The sequence below is a fragment of the Curcuma longa genome, chromosome 1 (assembly GCF_044706935.1).
Source record: "Curcuma longa cultivar G26 ecotype Majalengka, Jawa Barat chromosome 1, ITB_CL_G26_1.1, whole genome shotgun sequence".
NCBI lineage: Eukaryota > Viridiplantae > Streptophyta > Magnoliopsida > Zingiberales > Zingiberaceae > Curcuma > Curcuma longa.
Window position 1 is genome coordinate 25,704,638 of NC_133861.1, and position 23,862 is coordinate 25,728,499.

The 23,862-nt window shown below is 32.5% G+C and overlaps 1 protein-coding gene across 1 annotated transcript in view; it reads left to right on the forward strand.

Annotated features, from left to right (window-relative positions):
• Nucleotides 1-1,265: 1,265 nt before the first annotated feature.
• The window catches only part of LOC141838475 (uncharacterized), a gene marked incomplete at its 5' end in the record, with an annotated part of 39,649 nt that continues 17,052 nt past the window's right edge, over nucleotides 1,266-23,862 (forward strand). Inside the window, 6 exon segments of the mRNA XM_074725966.1 lie at nucleotides 1,266-1,320; nucleotides 3,108-3,206; nucleotides 10,370-10,456; nucleotides 12,336-12,452; nucleotides 19,972-20,064; nucleotides 20,430-20,460. Of these exon segments, the coding sequence (XP_074582067.1) occupies nucleotides 1,266-1,320; nucleotides 3,108-3,206; nucleotides 10,370-10,456; nucleotides 12,336-12,452; nucleotides 19,972-20,064; nucleotides 20,430-20,460 (482 nt within the window).

Below are 23,862 nucleotides of genomic sequence, written 5' to 3' on the forward strand. Positions count from 1 at the left end.
CAATTTGTATATCTTTATTCTTATATAAGAGAATTAGAGTACTTGCTTAGTGAAATCTCAAAACAAATTTCAAATTAATTCCACTCAATAATTCTTCGCAATCATCTCAAAATAAAAAATAAATTCAAATTAAATGAATCTAAGCTGATTCAGCCTCGTATGTTATTTGGGATTTAGTCATATACATCAAATTGTATCTCTTGATGATTGACAACCCTAGAATTTAAATCTGGTAATCTGTTCCTCTATTCATATCCAAGAATTAACTCAACATTAATCTTTAGTTATTAATTACTCAATTAAAAATTCAACATGAAAATCTCGGACACTGCATCCTCTCATAAAATTTGACCATCCAATTGAACACCTGACTGATGGAAGAATTCTCCACTAGATACACAAATCATTCACGGTTAGCACCTAAACCTCATCAAGGTCGTTAACACCTAAATGTTGCTCTCACTCCCTAACTTAACCTAACACTCTAGACACTATGTCACTGAGCTTCGCACTTCTAATCTAGTGCTCTTAACCCCCATCTAAATGCGAAAGCAGTTAACCTGTTAAACTTGACTACTGCCCCAAAATATTGTGTAACTTAAACAATCATCTAAGCTTGTTAATCTCTTTAGTCATCTCTCCATGTGTTACTAAACTGCATTTCTCCCACGCTATGTATGTGTCTACTACACTTGTATATGCTATTGTGTAAACTGCAAATATGATTCAATTACCTGTGGCACACTAAACACTAATGAGGCTCGTACTGTCCCAGTTAGCATATTCAGCTACTGCCATAATATGAAATTACCAGGTATCCTTTCAAAATGGAGGAAAACAAGGGGATTTGGCAAGTGGTAAAATAGATTTCAGTTGATAGAAGAGGTGCGCTTCCCTGGAAAAAAAAATACAACCTTAAATCAAGCGAAAGAACTAAACTGAATTATAATTAGAAACACTGTTATTCCTTAGGAAAGTAATATGCACAAATCATTTATCTAGTCCGAGCCCCCCCATCTTCTTGTTCTGATCAGACCAGCTCCTTCAGTAGTACAATGATCAGAAAGAGATATTTTTTCCTCCCAAATCTGGATGCTACAGAATATCTAAGTTCTTGAGTTTTCCCTTGCCTTTCTGGAATTGGTGATCTAGTTGAAGGATGCATTTAATGAGTTTGACATTTTGTAGCATGTTTTGTTAGTCCTTAGAATTACCTTTTCTTATCACTTATCTGCTTGTTGATATTTGATTTTGTTTGTAATTAGGGCTCTTGCTTATATTCCTTTGACTGTGTTGGCTGTTCCAGCGTCGGTACTTACGGTGAGCATGAGTTACCCTTTATCTATTTGTTTTTTTTGTTGCAGAAGATAAATATATGTTTTTGTTATATAATATGGTTATCCTGTCAGATTAATGAAGAATTAGATTACTTATCCTAGGTAGTGCACTATCTATCAACATCATTAGTTTTCATCAAATCATAGTTATTTGGGATAGATTGTATGAATCGTGTCTCTTCATTGAGCGTTATGCAAGGTAATATCTAGTAATAGCATCCTCTACTTATCTATCAATTGTATTATAGAAATTTAAAAGAACTCATTGCATATTTACAATAGAACCTCAACATATTTCGTAAGGCTCCAACATATTACAAATATATTAAATTCTAGGACCTCGAAAAGACTTGGTCTAATCGTCGTTTTGTAAAACTTTCCTTTAAGTCTTACAGGTGCTTTACGATCACAAAGAACACCTAACGCTCTCCTCTATTTCAATTATCCTGTCTGTATGCTACGTAAGACATCTTTATCAATCCATCCATCATTTTACAAAACTGATCCTAAATATTTAAAATTATTAGATACATACAACTTGTAATCTCATATCTTAACAATTGTTTCATTACGTTTAATATTGCTAAATTTAAATTTCATATATTTTGTTTTTACTTTACTAAGTGTAAAACCTTTCATTGATGAACAAATGAAAGAGGAAAACAAATTAACATCGTTTAGGTATTTTTTTCTCTATTTACCTCGTGGATAGATGGAGGGGAAAAAATTAACCACTTCTTAAGTTATTTCTCTATTTACCTTGTGGATGGATGGAGGGGAAAAATTAACCATTCTTAAAAGAGGTTAAGTTTGTTTTTTCACTCTATTTATCATCGTGGACGGATAAAGGAGGAAAACAATTTATGAAAATTAGAATTGTATAAAAAAATAAAAAATGAAAATAGGAAAAAAAGAAGAAAGGAAAAGAAAATAAAAACATTTGGTCATACCAGCATGTCACCGTGAGGCCGCAACCATGTCTAGCGGAGGCCGCTGCGAGGTCATGACTACCTCCACGACCTTGTGTGCCGGTTGGTTTTGATGCCAATTAGTGGGCAGAATGGTAAATTCTGCACTTGCCATTTTATTCCATGATCTTATGTCTCCACTTTGAAAAGGCTATCACACTAGATCCATACTACTCATGTGGGTACTTGTATTCAAATTTGAGTAATGTAGAGCAAATAACCAAAGTATCAAGGCGACAATAAAAAATTGGATGTTGAGTAGTGCATTTGTAAGTATTTTCACAGCAATTGGAAGGTCAACGTCAGAACCGTCAAAAGACTTGGGATCAATTTTAATAGAGCAACATAATTTTGACGATTAGTTGTAATAGGATCAGGTTGTGGTCTGCTGTTGTATGTTTGTATTGGTTTAGTTTCTATTGCTACTCGTTCTGCAACAAAAGATGGTTGAATAGACATTGGAACAGGATGGGAAAATACCTCAGCCATTGCTTCTGATGTGGTAGATGAGGTGGAGTAAAAATGAGTGGACTTATAATACACCACAAATGTTCATATTACCTATGAGAGAATCTGTTGTATACTTTCTCAGTATTCTGTGAAATATTATTAATCTCTGTGTGATCATTTCATGTTGTGTTGGCTAGTGGTGGATGGACACTTGTTTAGATTATCAGCCACTAAGTTTGTCTTGTTGCCAATCGGATACATAATGTTTTAGTGTAGTTAGCTTATCTGAAAGTTGTATAACAATCATGGTTATCTTATTTTTGGTTTTAGCTAATATTACCTTGTCTACCAGCTTGGTGGTGGATATCTTTTCGGGTTGCCCATTGGCTTTATTGCTGACTCAATTGGAGCAACACTTGGTGCAACTGCTGCATTTCTACTTGGAAGAACGGTAAATGTTCCAATCATCTGAATATTATTTTCAATGAATATGTTCAATTTTCATTCTTCCTTATTTTTATATCATCAGCTTCATCATCAATTCAAATATTATTAGTTAATGTTAAGAATTTGAAGTTGTTTAGACATGCAATTTTTCCTACAAAAGTAGAAAAGACACAGGTTATATAGGATTTGATGAATTGATTATCACATGTTTTGAAAATAGGGTCTAGGACTAATGCCAACTTCTAGTTGGAGTGATATTATACTAGTATTCTAGCAGTAGAAAAGACAAAATTCTATTGATCTATCATGATCCAATAAGACAAATCTATACTATTTCTATGGCCGAAGTGTCCTGATGTTGCATTTTTTTTTAAATTTTACAAGGAAAAGAAGTAACATAATAAATATGACACTTGAGAAGTTGTAAGCAATAGAAATCATGAAAAAGGAGGGGTTTTGTTATACTTTAATCTTTGCAATAACTTTGGTCGCCACTTGCTCATGTAGGCGACGATCAAATCTAAGATAGGCGGCGGAGATTTCTTATGGAGAAAAATAAATAATATAAGCACTTCAAGCTTTCTAGGGAGCAAGAGGAGCTTGCCAATAGCGATGCACCAGTGAAGATTAGATTTAGGGCCGGCAAGGAAACAATGAGAGAGAATCAGATAATGGATGGGAGTTCCCAGAAGGATCTTAGGTTTCAAGGTGACCAATGATGATGATGATGACAATAAACTATAGCGTTCGAGTTCATTATTAGTGCAGCGACAACAACCATGGGTTTGAGATCTCTCTTAGGGTACGGAATTATATTATGGGGCATAGGGAAAAGGAAGAAAGAGAAGAGGGGGAGTGGTGACGGCATGTGTGCGTTGTGGAAAAACTAGGCATGAGAGAAAACATGAGTTAAGATTTTAATTGGAATCTTTATAAATAAGTCCATAATATTTTTTTAATCGCAAGTTAATATAATTTTAATGATCATCATTTAGTGACTATCTATAAGTCTATCATCAATAATAAATTTCTAATGAATTCATACCAATAAATCAATTAAGAAGTGAATCATTGGAACTAGCATCATTAGAGTGTCATAATGTCATCTGATGTATGAAATAAAGTCCTCATGAGTGATAAACAATAATATAGCATTCTCATGGAAATAAATTCTGACTGTGGGCGACTTTGCTATAATATCGTTATATAGGTGGTCATGTACTTTGGTATAATTTATGTAGGTGGCTAATCACAAAATCTATAATGTTTAGTATTTTTTCCATTTAAATTTATTATTGTTTTACTTTAAATCATTACATCACAATTTTAATTTTTCTATTATAGGGTCACATCTTATTAGTTAGTTTAAACGACTAACCTAAATCGATTTTTTATCGTAAGTATGCCAATTTATTATATATTACCATATGGTCTCCAAGTATGAGGTATACAACATAAGAGTATAGGTATCAACATTTAAGTTAACTAAAATAGGTAAAGCACAAATATTAAATGAAGAGTAAATTAGAGTATTCATTATAATTTTTTAAATAACCCTTCTCGTATTAATCCCCATGCAAAATTGCCATGTGAACATAAAAGAATATCAATTATTTAACCCTAAGTAGTTTAATTCATTTTAAATTTTAAGTATTATTTTAATCCCCTTTTCTAGAAATAGTTATAGAAGCATAAATAATCCATTTTATTTATTTATTCATGCATAAAGAAATATATATGGAAGTTAAAAGAGTAGATTTATCCACTTTTATATATAACATAAAGTTTTAACTGTCTAAAATTAACTTGCTTCACTTAAACTTATATCTATAAATACAATATAAAAATAACACAAAAAATTCGAAATAAATCTATAACAATAATAATAACCTAAAATAGAAAATAAATGACACTTCAGTGCATGAAGCTCCCGCTAATGCGGAGTCCCGGAGAAGAGTTGGACCACATTGTGTCTATGGTATGCAATCTTATCAAATTATTTCTGCGACTCGAACCCATGATCTTAAGGTTACATAGTAATAACTTTACCATTGCACCAAAGCTCCCCTTCATCTAAAATAAAAAATAAATTAACTAAAATTTGAAGCTGATGAATTAAATCTTGATCCCACTTCCTTAATATAATCCCAATTCTTAAATAATACTTATATTATATTTTCTATCTTAAACTAGACATACCGGGCTAAATAAAAAAAATATAAATTTAAATATTTTTACCTTACAAAATTTTCCAATCAGTAGAATACAATAGGTGTTTCGCTCATTGTAATTAACCAAACATTTTTCCAATATCAACTATACAATTATTTACAAAGTCTTACCTTTAATTGGCCAGCGTATAAACAACAACATTGTTTGAGAATACTAAAATGTTAAAAAATGAGGAAGGTTATTTGTTACTCTTGACTCACCCAAGGCTATAGATGTTGGCAACGAGAGGAGGGAAGAGAAAGATAAGTGGAATAGAGGGACATAATGGCTTGTCCTTTCCTGATCCAATGTCCCTCTTGGTTCTCAGTGATGGGCTTGACCAAGGAGAAAGATGAGAGAGACAATGAGATAGGAAGGGAATTGAGAGGGGAGAGGAGGGCTGTCTGTGGTTATGGCTGGTGCATGTGTGTGGCGGAGACAGCGGTGACAATACATGAGGGAGAGAACCAGCATCTCTAGGTTGGTGGTGTTGCATGGTAAAAAAAAACAAGAAAAGAAGTGGGCAATTAAGAGAGAAGATGAAGACTACTGTCAGTCGGTGGAGGAGATGCTGGTGCTTGAAGAAGAAGTGTGGTGTCAAGTGGAGCAATCTGCATGTGTAAGAGAACTTCAATGTGTTTGGTGGGACAGGAAGCCACATGGGTGGGAGCTCCAATGTATGTGCCACTTACAACATAAGAAATACAACAATTTCTTTCACACTCTAGATGTAAAAAAGTAGAAATCTGTATTAGGAGCTTGACTAAACTAGAAATAAAAAAGAATATATCCTAATGTATCATTTAAAATATGGGAGGAAAAATATCTAACATAGGTCGTGAATAATTATATTATGTGCTCTCTAAATTGCTATGGTGATTAACTTGTGAGGAATATATACATTAGTTCTTTGTTTTTTGCTTTATAGGGATAATTTTTGAGTTTTGTATGTAATAAAGACATTTATTCTCAATGCTTTGGATTTTCTTTTTATTGTCATGGTAGTTTTCTACTCTTACTTCATTCTACACTTGTGGATCTAACGATCAATTTATTTTCTCAATTCACCATTTATTCTCATAATTCATACTCATGCAGTAAGATGCTAAAGGACAAAATATAGGATAGTTATAACTCTATATTTACTCATTTGCATTTCCCTACTTTTTCTTCTTTTTGATAATGATCTACAAGAAAAAGAAATTACATCATATGCCTCTACTATTATTATGTTTTAAATATAATCCCTTATTCTAAATCATGGTTTAAAATCTCATGCCGTATCGAGCGGCATAGGCGAAACATATCGTTTTGTCCGTCGATTGGCACGATGCTGACATCGGCACACCCCCACGAGGCCCCGTGAGGCCTCGCAAGGTCTGTCCCTACGACCTTGTGGAGGCCTTGTGCGAGGCCCCGTTGTCGCGCGGAGGCCTTGCATGAGCCTTGCGGCTATGTGGAAGCCTCGCGCAAGACAATAGAGAGCGCGAGAGTTGAGTTTGTTTAAAAATATTTTTAATGTTTTTTTAACCGTTAATTTTTTATGCCACTGAATGTTTTTTTTTCAATTTTTTTAATAGTTAATTCTTTCTCCTTTTATTTTTTCTCTTTCTTCTCCATATTTTATTTTATTTATTCCTTTCATCCTTAAAACACATGATTTAATTTTTTTTTTCTTATTCCTCTCCTTAAATTAAAAAAATTCCTCCTTAAATTAATTAAATTTAATTTAATGTAAACCTATTTGTTGGTTATAAATATCTGTTAAATATCTGTTATTTTTTATAGATATTTTCTAGAATAGGCCCTATACTCTAACTATAAATAGGGCCTTATATGTTGCAATTGGAATAAGATTTCTTAAGTTATTTTGGTAACATGGTATCAGAGCATGGTTAGTTTAGGGTTTTGTTTTTCCTTTTTCTTTTCCTCACGCGAGCGCGGCGCCTGCGTCTCTCGCAAACCTAAGCCACCGAAATTTATTCCTCCTCTGCTCGCAACGCACCTCCGGCCTTCACAATTCCACCGGATTCCGTGGGAGAGAAAGAGAGCGCAAGGAGTTTTCGTCCGCTGCAAGATTTCTCACGAATAAAATTTTGTTCGTGAATTTTTTTTTTGGCGTCGACTCTAAAATTTTGATTCCTATTCTGCTCGCGCACCGTTCCTGTTCACGATTTCTACCTTCGGTTCGCACGCAGGCAGCAGGATCACCATTGGCAGAAGGGCTGCGGCGATCGATTTCTTCTTCCTGTTTCTCGCGACTCCTCTGAAGACCGCCGCCTGTGCGTCCGCCGGAGAAGAGGAACGCCGAAACCCCTATTTGAGAGAAACAGAAAGACCAGCAGCAGCAAGATTCGCATCAACCATGATCCTCTCAGCACTAGAGGCAATAGCAACCTTAAGTCCTCTTCGTTTGCACTCCGTGATGAGTTCAAGAGCTCCAGGAAATCCAATTCCTGCCTTCGGCTTCGCATACTTAGCAAGCTGAGGTGTTCTCTGCACCGCAGCGGCAGCATATCTTCGGCTTCAATTGGCTTCAATCCAGGTCTGATTCAGCCTCAAAGTACAGCTGCATTCTTGAAGCACCCAAGGACCCCAGCAAGTGCTCCAGCTGTGGATTACCAGACTGCTGATTCTGAACATCTAGTAAAGAGACTACGAACTGGCCAATCAGATGAGGTGATAAGCTTCCTTGTTGTCTCTGGCCATCCTCTTATTTGGAATTCTTCTTCGAATTTGTTTGTTATCCTGATGATACTTGAAGTTTCTTGCTTGATCTGAATAACCGGAGAAACCACCGTGGGCCCTTGCATCCAAGATTATTATTTTGTTTTAGAGGATCCACAATATTCAGAAATCCAGAAACCTATACAGAACCTAGATACAGGCATTTTCTTGAAATTTGGAACATTATCGTTCTTCGTCTCACAATAGCACCAAGTTCGGTGTTTTGGAGTTGCATATCTTTGGACTTCATTCTATCGTGATGGATATGGTGCTTGTCTCTGCAGAAGAATTTGCCAAGTTCTCTCAATATCAGGAATCACTTAAGTCTTCATCTTCCTCTATCACTGCTATTGTTGATTCAGGTAACCACAATACATGTCTTCTTTCCTCATCCTCTAAATGGGTCATTGATTCTGGTGCCACGGATCATATGATAGGTAATTCTAATCTCTTTTCTACTTTTACACACAAATCCAACACTCCGATTGTTACCTTAGCTGATGGGTCTTCATCTTGCGTTCATGGGTCTGGCACTGTCAATCCCACTCCTTTGCTTTCCTTATCCTCTGTCTTACATTTACCTAATTTATCCTTTAATTTGCTCTCTGTGAGTCAATTAACTCGCAATCTTAACTGTTGCATCACATTTTTTCTCGATCATTGTTTAGTTCAGGATCTTTTGACAAAGATGATTATTGGTAAAGGACATGAAAATGAAGGTCTCTACATTCTTGATTCACCTTCCCCAAGATCTCTCGTTTGTTCAGGTGAAAATTCTCCTTTTGAGGCTCATTGTAGGTTAGGACATCCATCTCTTCTATCACTCAAGAAACTCTGTCCACAATATAGTAGCATATCTTCATTAAATTGTGAGTAATGAGGAGTAAAAATGGTATATTTCTATCTCAGAGGAAATATGTTCTTGACTTATTAACTGAGACGGGAAAGTTAGGGGCAAAACCTTGTAGTACTCCAATGACTCAGAACGGGGATCTTACAGCAGATGGAGAATTATTTGAACATCCAGAGAGATATCGAAGGTTGGTTGGGAAGTTGAATTATCTTACCTTGACTCGTCCATATATTGCATATTCGGTTAGTGTTGTCAGTCAGTATATGTCATCTCCAACGGTTCATCATTGGGCAGCATTAGAGCAAATTTTGCGTTACTTGAAGGGCGCACCTGGACGAGGTATTATATATAAAAATCATGGGCACATTCATATTGAATGTTTCTCAGATGCAGATTGGGCAGGTTCGAAAATGGATAGGAGGTTTACTTCAGGTTATTGTATCTTTGTGGGAGGAAATTTAGTATCATGGAAAAGTAAAAAGCAAAAGGTTGTGTCGCGATCCAGTGCAGAATCAGAATACAGGGCTATGACACAATCTGTGTGTGAAGTAATGTGGATATATCAATTGTTGACTGAAGTAGGACTTAAAATTTCAATACCAGCAAAACTATGGTGTGATAATCAAGCTGCTATTCATATTGCATTGAATCCCGTGTTCCATGAGCGGACTAAGCACATTGAAATTGATTGTCATTTTGTTCGTGAGAAAATTCAACAAGGTTTGATCACTACAGGATATGTAAAAACTGGAGAACAATTGGGGGACATCTTCACAAAAGCTTTAAATGAGATTCGAGTTGATTATCTTTGTAACAAGTTGGGCATGATTAACATTTATGCTCCAACTTGAGGGGGAGTGTTGGTTATAAATATCTGTTATTTTTTATAGATATTTTCTAGAATAGACCCTATACTCTAACTATAAATAGGGCCTTATATGTTGCAATTGGAATAAGATTTCTTAAGTTATTTTGGTAACACTATTTAATCCTAATCATTGTGTCTAGAATTTAGTTAATCCTAAATTAATTTTTACTTAATCTTAATTTTTAAATATTAATTTAACCTAAAAATAGGTATTTATAGTAATCAAATATTATTATAATATTTTTTAATTAATATATTTTATATTTAAAAAGTACTGAAATTGTATCAGCACGACACGAAACGATACCGATACCACATTATTCTGGTTATAAACCGAAACTCCGATATGGCTGGAAATTTTAAACCATATTCTAAATTCAGTTTTTTTTTAATCAAGTAACTATGCCAATTAGTTACCTTAATGTATATCATTTTACCAATCTAACTTAGTTTGTAGTTTGCTGGACTGATGAATATAATTCTACATTCCATTTCTTTAACCTTGTAGATAGGAAGGCCGTATGTGATTTCCAAGTTGAAGAATTATCCCAAATTTCAAGCAGTTGCTATTGCAATTCAGAGATCTGGATTCAAGGTACCAAGCTTCAACTCTTGCATTATTCCTTTAGCTACTTGTTAATCTCCTTTGCTCTATTCTCGTATATCCTGACTTTATTCAACAACATTAAACAAACAGCTCAATTATCTTCATTTAATTCTTTATTCATTATGCTAGCAGCTCCAAATATAATTGAACTATATATGTGAGCTGTATGCATATTTGCAACTAATAAACTCCAATGACTATTCTCTTATGTTAAAATTTTCATTGAGATCATATGTCAAGAACATCACTAAGTGAGGTGGAACAGGTGAGATAAATTTTATCAACTCATGTCATGAATGAAAGAGGTTGTCTCTTTTACTCTATTTTCCTCTAGTTTTACACCTTCAACGATGGCTACTCTCCCTAATTATCCTTTTGGTTTTTCCTTTTCATTAGTTGATCCCACCTAGTGGGATAAGATCTGATTGTTGTTATTTTCATTTTTCCTCTTCATGTCCTACATCTATAACTGCATAGCAGTCTCATTTTTTTCCAACTGTTCACAATTGTTTTTACTAATTTTTCTTTTTCAGAATGTATTATTTTGAATTTATTCTCTCTTTTCTCTTAAATAGTCTCTTTTGAAGATTTTTGCTAGGTGTAACATGCTATGCCAGTAAGAACAGGTCACAAATTGACGAATCATATATCAATACATCTGGCATAAAATGTTTTTTTTATTGTTTATACTTTATACTGTCTCTCCAATCTATAGTGGCCAATTGCCAACAATCATGTTTTAATCTATATTTGATATACATTTATAATTCCTTGATCCTATATTTATCCTTATTTTGCATATCCATGAAATCCACTTGTTTGGCCATTATTTAATTTTATTGCTAGATCAACTATTCATTTTATTCATCCATAAGTGGCATATAGACACTCTACTCAAGTAGGTAGTTTGTTTACCAGATGGGATAATCTGTTAAACTATAGCATGATGAAAGTCACGAGGGTATATGTGCATTGTGTCATAGGCTGCTAATATATTTTTCATTTCAATTGCTCTGGATGGTTTCTGATAAAACATCTGTTATAGTTCACATTCAATAATATGATGCAGTTCTTTATGTTGTGTATCTCCATAGCTCAAAAATGGGTTTACTTAAATCCAGGGGAAATTTCAGTTTATCCTTAGAGATTTTATTTTGCAATTATCCAGTATTGTTTTAAATTGTTAATTATGCACTATAGTTTGCAAATTGTAATCACTTTGCCCACAGGATAGTTTCCATAAGGATTCCAGCTGTTAAAAATGACAGTTGTGGTGCACTTGCTGGTCCTTGTGCACACCAGGTGGCTTTTAAAATCTGGAACCAGCCTGGTGAGCAAAGTGACAAGGTATTGCAGGCTACACGAGCAAAGGGACACTTATGAAGCTTTTAGAAGAGACTTGCAAACTGAGCAACCAATACATGCTTGAAAATGTGATCTAATGATGGCTGGAACCCTAATGGCCACTGATCTGGTTGGCAAAGTGACAATGGTTTGCAAACTATGGGAGTGAAATGACATTTTTTCCAACTTTGGGGAAGTGAAATTTTTAATTAAGCTTATATGGTTTCATTTTTCTCATTAGGAGCAAATCTTCTAGCCAAGCCCTCATATCCTGTCTCTTCATTTTGCATTAGAAAAGTTGAGAAGTTATGTGCCTCACTGATAATAAAATTGTTATGGAAGTGATAGAAATTTTGGATTGTTTGATGGAAGTAGATAACTATCATAGGAGACTATGGTATGCACCATAGTTTTCCACTTGAGATTGGACAAACCTTTCTGAAAGTTGATTGAGATTATTCCTTCAAGTTTTGGTAACTTCCTGCTAAAGCTTGTCTCTGTTCTTTTTATTGTCTTCCTGCAGATTGTATTGTTGTTAAGGCTTGTTCCTTTACTTCCATTCAACATGCTAAACTACCTCCTATCAGTTACTCCTGTTAGTATTGGTGCATATATGATGGCTTCTTGGATTGGGATGATGGTATGCTTTCTACAAACCTTTGAATTTTTTTTTATATTAAAAGGAGAAAAACTGAGGTTATGCCATTATTTATTTTTCACAAGATTATTCTAATTTTCATTATGCTTTTCCTATGCATTTTTTCTGATTAGAAGTTTTCTTACATATATGTTCCTTTTCTTATTTAATAAACATATAATTACCATTTGTTCTTGGATTTCACATCATGTCTAGTTTCTTATTGTCCTGGATTCAAACACCAAGATGTCCTTTGTACCCTTCCTAGAAGATGAGTCTTTCTCAATAAATATACTTGCTGGAATAAATTATCAAAGGCAACTCTGTCAACAAATATATTTGCTGGAATAAACTCTCAAAGGCGACTCTTTCTCAACATATGTCCTGTATTCCTCTACATTGTCCTTTGAATACATTAGTTAGATTTGGCCCTTGGCAAGCATCAATTTTGAAGAGATTTATGGCATTTGTCGAGCCTTCAATATGCCTGGTGCTAATGAACAAGGTGAATTCTATCATCAATGGCAATAAAAATTTGGGAAGAAGACAATGGAAGGGTGATTTTGGAATGACGATAAGGTTTGTGGAGAGCAAGAGTTTGTGGTGATAGGATTTGTTGTGAGTTTGACAAAGGAGCTAGTTCATGACACTAGTGGGGCTTGGGGAGTAGGTTTGGCGAAGGTCTTTGAGTTCACGAGGAGTTTGTTAGATTGGGTTGTTTGCGGTAAGCTACCGTTACCATCATGATTTCAAATGGGTTGGAATTCTAATTCTAGGTATAATATCAAGAACATTATTCTGAACTATTCTTGATTAACAGATAAAATAATTATTCTTAATCTAACTTTATTATCAAACTTAGCAATATCTCATAATTGGTGGGGAATGAAATATCTATTATTGTGACTCAAACATGCCACAAATAAAATAATTTTCAATTTTACCACTAATCCTCCTAAATAAGAGGCCTAATTGAACAACTCTTAGAATATCTAAAAACTTCAAAAACCTAATTTTCGTTATCTGTATCGTTTTCCCCATTGAGGATAATAACTCAACCTCTGATGAATTGTCCTTATTATTTTTTGGGTCGTCGTTTTCGAGTGTAGGAAATACTAGCTTCATCAAATATATTCAATAATGTTTCCTCATTATCTGTTAGCTTTAGTTGTCCCTTCTAATTAGTAAAAAATCAACCTACCTTATTCTCCCTTTTGAGCTTTGACTTTGTGCCCTTCCTTTGTGGTTACCCTTTTTGACAAATAAGAAAATCTCAATTTGTCATAGGGTGCGGATGACGCCCACATTTACAAAATAATCATTGAATGTGAAAGCGAAAACATCGAGATGAATCCATAAAAGCATAATCTTATCAACAACTGTTGATGAGAGGTTACTGACGACAAGTGACGAGGAGAAGCGACAATAACAGTTAGTATTATTATTATTTTTATTATCAGTTTAATTAATGAGTTTTAATTAAATTAATTAAAAGTTAATGTTTAATTAATCAGTTTAATAATGATCAATATTATATTTATTATCAACTTAAAATTTATCAATTTTAATTAAAAATACTAAAGCATTACTTAAAACTTTCATAATTAATAATTATTTTAAATAGGATAATTATAATAAATATTTAATTAATTAATGTTAAAAATTTAAGATATTTTAAAAAATAAAATATTTTTATAACATAATATTAATATTATAAAATAATTATTTTAAAATAGGAACTTTTAGACATATATGTAAAAAATAATTTGAAAATTTCAAAATAACCTAAGAAAATAATGAAAATCTTAAAATTATTTTTAAACTCTTGAAATTAATTTCAAATATTTTAAAATAATTTCAAGAATTATTTATTTTTTAAAATCAATTTTTTCATGAATATATTTTATACTTTTCAATTATTTTTATAAATTAATTATATTTTAATAATTAAAGTAATTTTAAATATTAAAACATCTATATAATTGGTTCAAATATTTTTAAAAATAAATTTATATATGTATTAAAAAGGTAATGAAACCATATCGACATGACACAATATAGTCTTAAAATCGTATTGTTATAGAGTTTGTATGTGATAATTAGATGAAGTCTTGAATTTGTCACAACAACATAGCATATCTTCAATTTTAAAAGTTATTATTATAATGTCTAAATAAGTTGACAAGATAAATTAATATTACAAATTTTTTTCCTCTGTGTGATTAAAAGATTGGCATAAATGATTTCAAATTAAATAATATGAGATTTTAATTTCACCAATACAAAGAAAATCTACTAACTAGCTTATGATAACCATTATTGAATATAAGTTCTCTTCAATTATCGACATGCATCCCTTAGCTTAATGGATAGTTCAGTGGGATGATGAGTGATAAATAATGAAACTTACACATTACATTAACGAGTTTTAAATCATGAATAACTCCTATGGAAGGATGCATAAAGAAAGTTTAATTGATTTGTCAATTTTTAAATTGATGTCTTATATTTGTGGTTTATGATGTTTGTTTCTTTTTTTGGCTTTTCTAGAAAGCATGAATGGATGAATAACTTATAGTTTGTAATCCTAGGTTCTGATGAGTATCTAAGTTGAGAAATTTTAAGACGGGTCAAAATTACATAATTAAGAGAAGGTTTAAAATCTTATTCCGTGTCATTCGGATGAAATTTATCGTTCCGCTTGCCACCCAACATCAGTAGCATCAACATCATGGGCTTTAGCGATCTTGCAATGACCTTCGGGGAGTCGCAGAGGCATCGCGATCCCATGGCTCACATTTTTTTAAAATTATTTTATTTTTTATTTTTATATTTTTATAATATTTAGGTTAAAATTTTTATTAAAAAAATATTTTTATCTAATATATTTTATATTTAAAAATATCAAAATCATAGCGGCATACCGAAACTGTATCCTTTCAGTCATAAATCGAAATTCCGATACAGATTAAAATTTTAAACCATGTTTAAGAGACTCATTTAAGGTGCCAATAGTAGATTCTCCTGAATGTGATATTAGAGGGCTTTCCTAAGGATATGTATCAAAGAGTTTTTTTTTTCAAGCTAACTCCTTTGTTTTAATTAGAAGTTCATAGTGAGTAGGTGAAATAGATACTTTAAAGGTGAGTTTGATTTACTTAAGGATGAGCATTCTAGTTTCATGAATTTATTTTGTGATAGATATTAATGTATTATTGAACAATTTTTCTAGACATAATGTGATGAGTTCCACTCTCATCATGTAATAATAATCCTGAATGCTTTGCCAAACATCCATTAGTTGCTCTAACAAGTTGTTTATTGTTGGTAAATTGTAGTTGTTCAATTAAGGTCATGCCAATCAAAATCTTGTTAGCTAACCAATCTAAAATCAATTTTGAGGTTTAATTGTCCATTAAAACAAAGTGTGTTATGCTTAGGTCTATATCAATCAAAATTCTTAGACAAGTTGTTCAAACTCTCTAAACACAAGATAATGTGATGGTAGGGAAGTACATATGTTATTCTTGAAATTGTGTATCAAGAATAATATTTGTTAAAATCATTGGTTTAGTCCGTTCTAGTTCTCATAAATTTATTTTGAGCTAGTCTTTCTTTCATAGTTAGGTTAATGTTTCTTATTTCTTATCTATTTAGTGGAAGTTGAAGTGCTTCCTCTCTTTATGCTAGAATAAACATATCGACTAATGATACTAATATAGTAAAGCAATATGAGAAATTAAATAATAATATGATAGATGGTGATGAAAAAGAAACTAAAATGCAAGCAAATAATTATGCATTCGAATCATAAATTAAAATCTCGAGCCGTTTCACCCGATACAGGCGAAACGTCTCGTTCTGCATGTGGACCAACACTAAAATAAGTGGTGCTGGTGCGCCACGACGCGTTCGGAGGCATCGTGCGCGATCGACGAAGCGTCCAGAGGAGTCTTGGGCCCAACGATGCATTTGGAGGAATCGCTTGGGTCGACAACGAATTCAGAGGTGTCGTCGGGGCCGGTGATGAGTCCGGAGGCGTTTCTCGGGGTTGGCGATGCATTTGGAGGCGTCGCCCAAGCCAGGTAACAAGTTCGAATGTGTCATGTGGGTCGCGTGTGCCCGCGGTCATGGCAGCGTGGAACATGGTAAGGATTTTAACTTAGGTTTAATTAAATAACTTAGATTAATAATTTTAATCAACTCCTAGCTATGATTGAGATAATTTAAATAGGCTTAATTAAAGTCTAATAAAATTATCCTATTAATTTAATATATATATTTTAAAAAATTATTTTATTTTTTATTTTTAAATATTTAGATTAATTTTTTTATTTTTAATTAATATATGTTATATTTGAAAATATCAAAATTATATCAGCACAACACGATACGGTGCCAAACTGTGTTGTTCTGGTTTGGGACCAAAACCTTGGCACGACTTGAGATTTTAAATCATGATTTGAATGATATATTTTTTTTATCTTTTTGATGGATGACTATTAAATTAAGAAGACGTGTATGATAGTGTTCAAAAATTTGTAGGAAAAACTTAATTAAAACAAGCCAACTTTGTAAACAAAAATAATTGTTGAAAAAAAAGTTGCTGTTTAACAAGATTTTGCAAATTGAGTTCAATGTCAAAGTTGTCATCTAGTTCGAGCTAGATCAATGGATCAAGGAATAGGTGTTCTTGTGTTCTTTGTCTTGCTCAAAATCCCAACTCTTTTCTTTCACAATTCTACTTGTAATGTGCCTTGGACTGGATCCAAATTTGACAATTATTAAAATTTTGACACCATAATTAGAATTTATTGGGGTTCCATGTATTTTAAAGAAAACTCATTTTGATGAAAAAATAAGTTGCAAAATAATTTGTAATCAGCTTGCATTCACTTTTGGCAATCTTCAAGTGCAACATAATTTGCTTATTAGCGTGTGCTTTCAAATACTTTTTTTTTTTTTACTATTATGAGCTTTTAAGCATCCTAAATAGAGCACTAGTGTTTTTTATGTACAAAGGAGTTCACTTGGATGAAAATTTTGGCTGCTAGCTATTTTATAAATATATATGCTATCAATTTTAATCAATTTTCAAAGGGTAAATCAATTTACAGATGAGCTTGCACCTTTCAAATCAAATAATTTGATCATTACGAGCTTCTAAATAACCTAAGTAAAACATTGATACCTTTTCATGTCTAATAGAGCTTATTTTGATGTGAAAATATGATCAATAGTTGTTTTTTGGATTTTCTTGCACCTTCAAAGTGAAAGATTTTGACCATCATAAATCTCCAAATACTAATATTTTGTGTCTAAAATAGTTTATTTTGATTGAACATTTTACCACAAGTTGTTTCATAAGATTGTGCCCTAAGTTTATAATTGAGAATTTACAAAAACAAGCTTTTAAAATTAAAGATTGACCATTACCAACCTGCAAATACTCTTATTGCAATATTAGCATTTTTTATGTTAAAGTAGTTTATTATAATAAAAAGTCAATCCACAAATTGGATTATAAAACAACTTATGCTCTATCATTAAAGGTATTCTTGGAGGATTGATTTTAGTAAAAAAATAATTATAAATGTGCTTTTTTATAAATTTAAATCATAAACAATGTGTTTTTGAAACTTGCTCATAATATTTTGATATGCAACAAAATATTATTAGAATAGGTCTTCTTCTCAGTTCAATGTTGTGACTAGGCTACATGGGAGTGAGAGCATCAAGGTGTTGACATTCAGGTCTTGAGCAGATGTGTCCATGTCGAGCACTGAAAGTAGGGGAGGCAGCATAGGGGATCATGTGTGTTGATGACCTGTCCTCCTACGTCAACTGCTAATTTGATTCCCACAAAAGCAGTGAGGCATTGGAGAAGGTGGCGCCGTGAGTGTCAAGTGAAGGCTTCATCATGACAATATTGTTGATGTTGTGTGGGCAAGCAGAGGCAGGTTGTGGTTTTGCTTGTCAGGGAAGGAGCTGATCAAGTAGTAGCGTGGTGGTCCCACTGTGCCAATGAAGATGTGCTCTGGGATCTGTTGAGGCAGATGCCAAGGTTGTTGGTAGTGCTGATCTGCAGTTGTGGGTCAGTGTTTGCTGATCATAGGAATAGATAATGCCCTTCTCTAGTGTTCCATATAAGGTTGCTGATGACCATTGATGGAGTTGCACACAAGACACAAGTGAGGAAGCAAAGTGGTGTGAAATCAGAGATCAGGACCAACACCATTGCTATGTTCAGGCAGGCGTAGGAGGTTGTGGCAGCACTGAAACTGGCAGAAATAAGGGTGTCAGGGTATGGTCAGTGGTGATATCTGGAGTAGGATTTCTGGCAGTGTTGGGAGTTGTGGTTGGTGACCTCACAGTTGCAGTCTACTTCTGTCAGCCATGGCTATGAGAATTAAGCAAACAAGAAAGAAGATGACAGTTGCAAGGAAATAGCTGACTTGGGCATGCTCTTCCGCGTGGCGACGCCACCGGAGGCGTCGCGTGGGCCCGGCGACGTTTAATAATCAATTTCTAACTATAGTTGGGGATAATTTAGATAGACTTTATTAAAATCCATAAAATTATCATATTATTTTTAAAAATATTTTATTTTTAAATATTTAGATTAAATTTTGTATTTTAATTAATATATTTTATATTTTAAAAATATCAAAATTATATCGGCACGGTACGATACGGTACCAAAACTGTATCGTTCCGATCCGGGACCGAAATCTTGGCACGGTTCGATATTTTAAACCTTGGATGAATCCACATAGATGGAAGATGGGTAGAGTAGTTTGGCAAAGCAAGGTGAGGGAGGTGAGACTTCAATAGTGCATGAGCTGTTGTGTGGCACACAAGAGGTGATAGACAGATGTATGCGTAAAGCGGAAGGAGATTAGGGTAAGATAAAGTATCAAATACCGAGTCATTGGCTTTGATTCCAAATTGCAACACCAAATTGAACCCTCAAATCATAGAAAATTAGGATTAAATTAATGACTAGCTGTCTCACATAAAGAAAAAGAAACACTTGGATTAATCAAAACAAAGTTTAATTTGTTAACTGGAAAGATAAAAAAGATACATTAAAGATAATAGCTTTTCTAGACTTGACCAATAACAAGTAGGAAAATTAGGAACTATATCAAAACCTAATTAAGAAAATGCACCAATCTAATTAAATTCCTAATTTCTACCTTAACATACCTAACCTTCTTTAATCACTAAACTAAATAATTATTCTCCTAAATAGAATAGGACACCCAGCTAAAATCAACTTTTAGAAAATCTGGAAACTTCAGAAACTTAATTTCTTGTTTACATCAGATGGTAAATTGAGCCAGTCCAGAGAATCTTGGACTCTCCTTTGAATATGCACTCAACAAGCAAGCTAATCGACGGCCAGGAAACAACAAATTAGGATCAATGTTGTGTGATTATTTATTTATTTTGATAGCATATTGTTGTCTGCAAACCTGGAAATAAGTATCTAATTTTATGCTCTTTCTTTGATTGACAGCCAATAACTTTTGCTCTGGTATATGTTGGAACAACCTTGAAAGATCTTTCTGATGTGACACATAGATGGAGTGAGGTTTCAACTACACGTTGGGTGGGTATTTAAGCCATAACTTGCATTTACACCATCTGGCCTTGCACAAAAATTCTTACTCATTAAAATACAACTGAACCATCTGAACTATTTTTTTTTCTCTTTTCTTCAGTTTATTGTGCTAGAGTTAATATTGTTGCAGTTTATTAGTTATACCTTTTTTGTTAGATGCAACAATATTTCATGCAGTTGTCTTTCATCAAAAGCAAAAGCAAAAACACTATTGAACCATCTCTCATAGATTATATCTATTATTTGGTATTGCTGAAAACAATTCTTTTGCATAAGTTTGAATTACAGACATAGCATTCTATACTGTTAGCGTTTAATTCTAACAGTCATTTCCTATTCAAAAATGGATGCAGGTACTTATTATTTGTGGATTTTTAGTTTCAGGTATGAAATCTCTTGCGCTCACTGGTTCATTCTCGCGTAGATTTCTTTGTTAGTTCAACTTATTCTTTGTTCCATGATACAATTAACATATCATAGGCTTCAGCATTCTTTGGGTATGTTAGGAGTCTTTAAAAAAAAATTTGCAGTGCTTGGCTTTCATAGATTTATTTGGTAAATTTAGTGTCATGCTTGGCTAAACAATAACCTTGGACTTTAGTATTGTGACTTTTGTTTATGGACCTAGGCAAGATTTTAAGTGATGTATTCCATTGCTATTTTTAAGTGAATAGAGTGGACTTTCGGTGAATGCTGCACATAATTAGATATAATGCAACTGGTTTTCGGTAGACAGTTTCAAGAAGACCTAGGCAACCATAGTGGCTCTATATGGACTACACATTTGTTCAGGAGAAATGCAATTTCATTCTAACAGGCTTTCGGTTTTCTGTTTTGTAGCAGCCTTGTTTGAAATTGTTATTGTCATCACTGTAAAAAAAAGTTCATTAATTACAAAAATTGTCACTAGAAGTTTTGAAAACAAAAATTTTATTACTAAATTTGTTGACTTAAGCAAGTATTAACAATAGTATTAAATTGATCCACTACTAAATGTGTCATTAGTGATATTTTTTTATTATTAATTGACAATCTTTTTTATGGTATCATTGCTCAATGATATAATAGTGAAAAAAATTTATGATAATTTTTGTCACATATAATCATTATTCATAGTTTTATCATCAAAAATACTTTTAATGACGACAATGTAACATTAGTTGTAGCTAAAATTTGTGCATCATCCTCATCAAATAGTGCATGTGATGTAGCATGAGGATGCTTTGATACTACTTAATCTAGCATACAAAGAATAATCTCATAGAGAGAAATTAACAAAAAGGAAAATTTAATAAATCAATGAATAATAATATGATAGGATCCAAACTCTTCATATAAAAAGATATAATATCTAACTTATTCTGAAACTGTAGCAAACTTTTAAAATCGTAGACGACTTTATAAATTCAACAATTGTTTAAAAACTTAAAATCTTAAAATTTTAAAATAAATTTAAACTTTAGAAGTAGTACCAACTTTAAATGAAATGTAAAATGGAAAAGTAGTTGGATCAAATGATATTTCGATAAAGGTATAGAAGTGCCTAGGGAAATAAAGTATTGAATAACTTATAAAATTATTTTAACTTGATCTTGAAAGGAAAAAAAATTAAATCGGTGGAGGATTAGTACTCTAGTCCCTTTATATAAAAATAAAGAAAATATTAAAATTGTGCGAATTATAGGAGTTTTAAGTTAATGAGTCATATCATGAAATTTTGAGAAAAAATAATAAAAAAACTAAAGAAGGATACTAGGGTGATCGAAAATCAATTTAGATTCATGTCTGAAAAGTACACAATGGAAGTTATACATCTTCTCAAGTAACTAATTGAAAGTATCGGGAACAGAAGTAAGACTTATACATGTATTCGTTGACCTAGAAAAAGCTTATGAGAGAAATTATATGGATAATTCTAGAAAAAAGGGTCTTAGCATAGTATATATTGAAATAATTAAGAATATGTATCAGGATGTAATGACAAAAGTGAAGACTATTAACTGAAGCATTTTGTATAAGGATAGAGTTGCATCAAATATCAATTCTAAATCTTTATCTTTTATACTAATCATGGATGAACTCATTGGATACATTCAAGACATGTTACTATGGAGTATATTATTTGCAGATGATATTATTTTAGTAGATGAGACGTGTGAAGGAGTAAAATGCTAAACTTGAATCTTGACAAGAAATATTAGAAGAGAAATGTTTTAGATTTAATAGAGTAAAAATAGAATATATAAAATTTAAGTTTAATAATATTAGATATAATAAAATAATTGTTAAAATATGAGATAACGAATTGTCTGTAAAGTTTTAAGTATTTAGGATTATTTATATAAAAGGAGGGGTTGAGAGATGTCTTACATAGATTACAAATAGGATGGTTAAAATAGAGGAGAGCGTCAGGTGTTTTTTGTGATTGTAAAATATCTTTAAAATTTAAATTTTTTTTAAAAAAATGACGGTTAGACTTACTATATTATATTAAGTTAAATGTTGAACTATAACTCAAGCACACAAGTAGAAGATAAGAGCCTCAGAGATGAGTATGTTAAGGTGTGTGGACATACGAGGATGAACATGATAAGAAATAAAAACATTAAAAAGAAAGTTGGGTTGTTTCTATTAAGAGAAATCTCCAGGAGAAACGTTTAAGATGGTAAAGATATGCGCTTAGACGACTAATAAATACTTCATTTAATTGATATGAAACTATGACAAATATACATTAAAAAAGGGAGAGAAAGACCAAAGAAATTTTGTTAGCAATGATAAAATAAGAAAATTTATTTAAATATAGATGATGATATGGTAGAGGTAAAATTTTAATTTTTTAGAAGGATCCACATAGTTGACCCTACCTAGTGGGATAAGACTTGATTATTATATAATTCTTCTTGTCTAAGGAGAACTCGATTTTGGACTTTATGTGAGCTCTTAGTATTTTTCGGTTTATTATTTTCAAGAATAAGATCCAAGTGTCCCATCAACTTTGTTTGGGATATTTTTTCATTATTTTTCCTTGGTTGACCTTTGCAATAAAGTTAGAAATTGGTATATCTTCAGCATAAATTACTTTATTCTAGGAGAAGTTGATTTCTGCATCACTTAGTTCTTTTGATTTCTAATTAATAAGGAATAGTTATATCTTTATTTTTAGAAGGGAAGCCTTGACGTAATGGTAAAATTGTTGCCATGTGACCTAGAAGTCAAAAGTTCGAGTCTTGAAAACAACCTCTTGCAAAGCAAGGTAAGGCTACATACAATATATCCTTCCCCAGGACCCTCCATTGGCAGGAACTTCGTGTATCGGGTTGCTATATCAGTTGTATCTTCATTTTTATCTAATTCTTGAGCAACTGAGTATTGACCTCATTGGCTACTAACTTATTTTGGGTCTCTTCTAATGAATATTGATCATTAATAGGAAATGCTCTTTGAAGCTCCACATAATTTTAGTATCTGGAAATAAAAATATTCAGAATGAAGGCACTCGAATTAAAGAGGTCAACTATCACAAAGTCATTTTGTAGAATAGAAGCATTACAATACATTATTATCTAATTTAAAATTTGAACAAATGCTTAAATAAGTTGGTAAGTTAAAATTAAAACTTGAATTAAATTTTCTCATTGCAAGAAATAGTGGAGAAAATATTTCTAAAGAAGTAACTATGGAATATTTAAATTTATGAATGCAAGAAAATAGTCTATCACTAACTCTCGAGGCCAATTAACATAACTACAAAAAAATATTTATCAAATATCCCTAATTGATTTG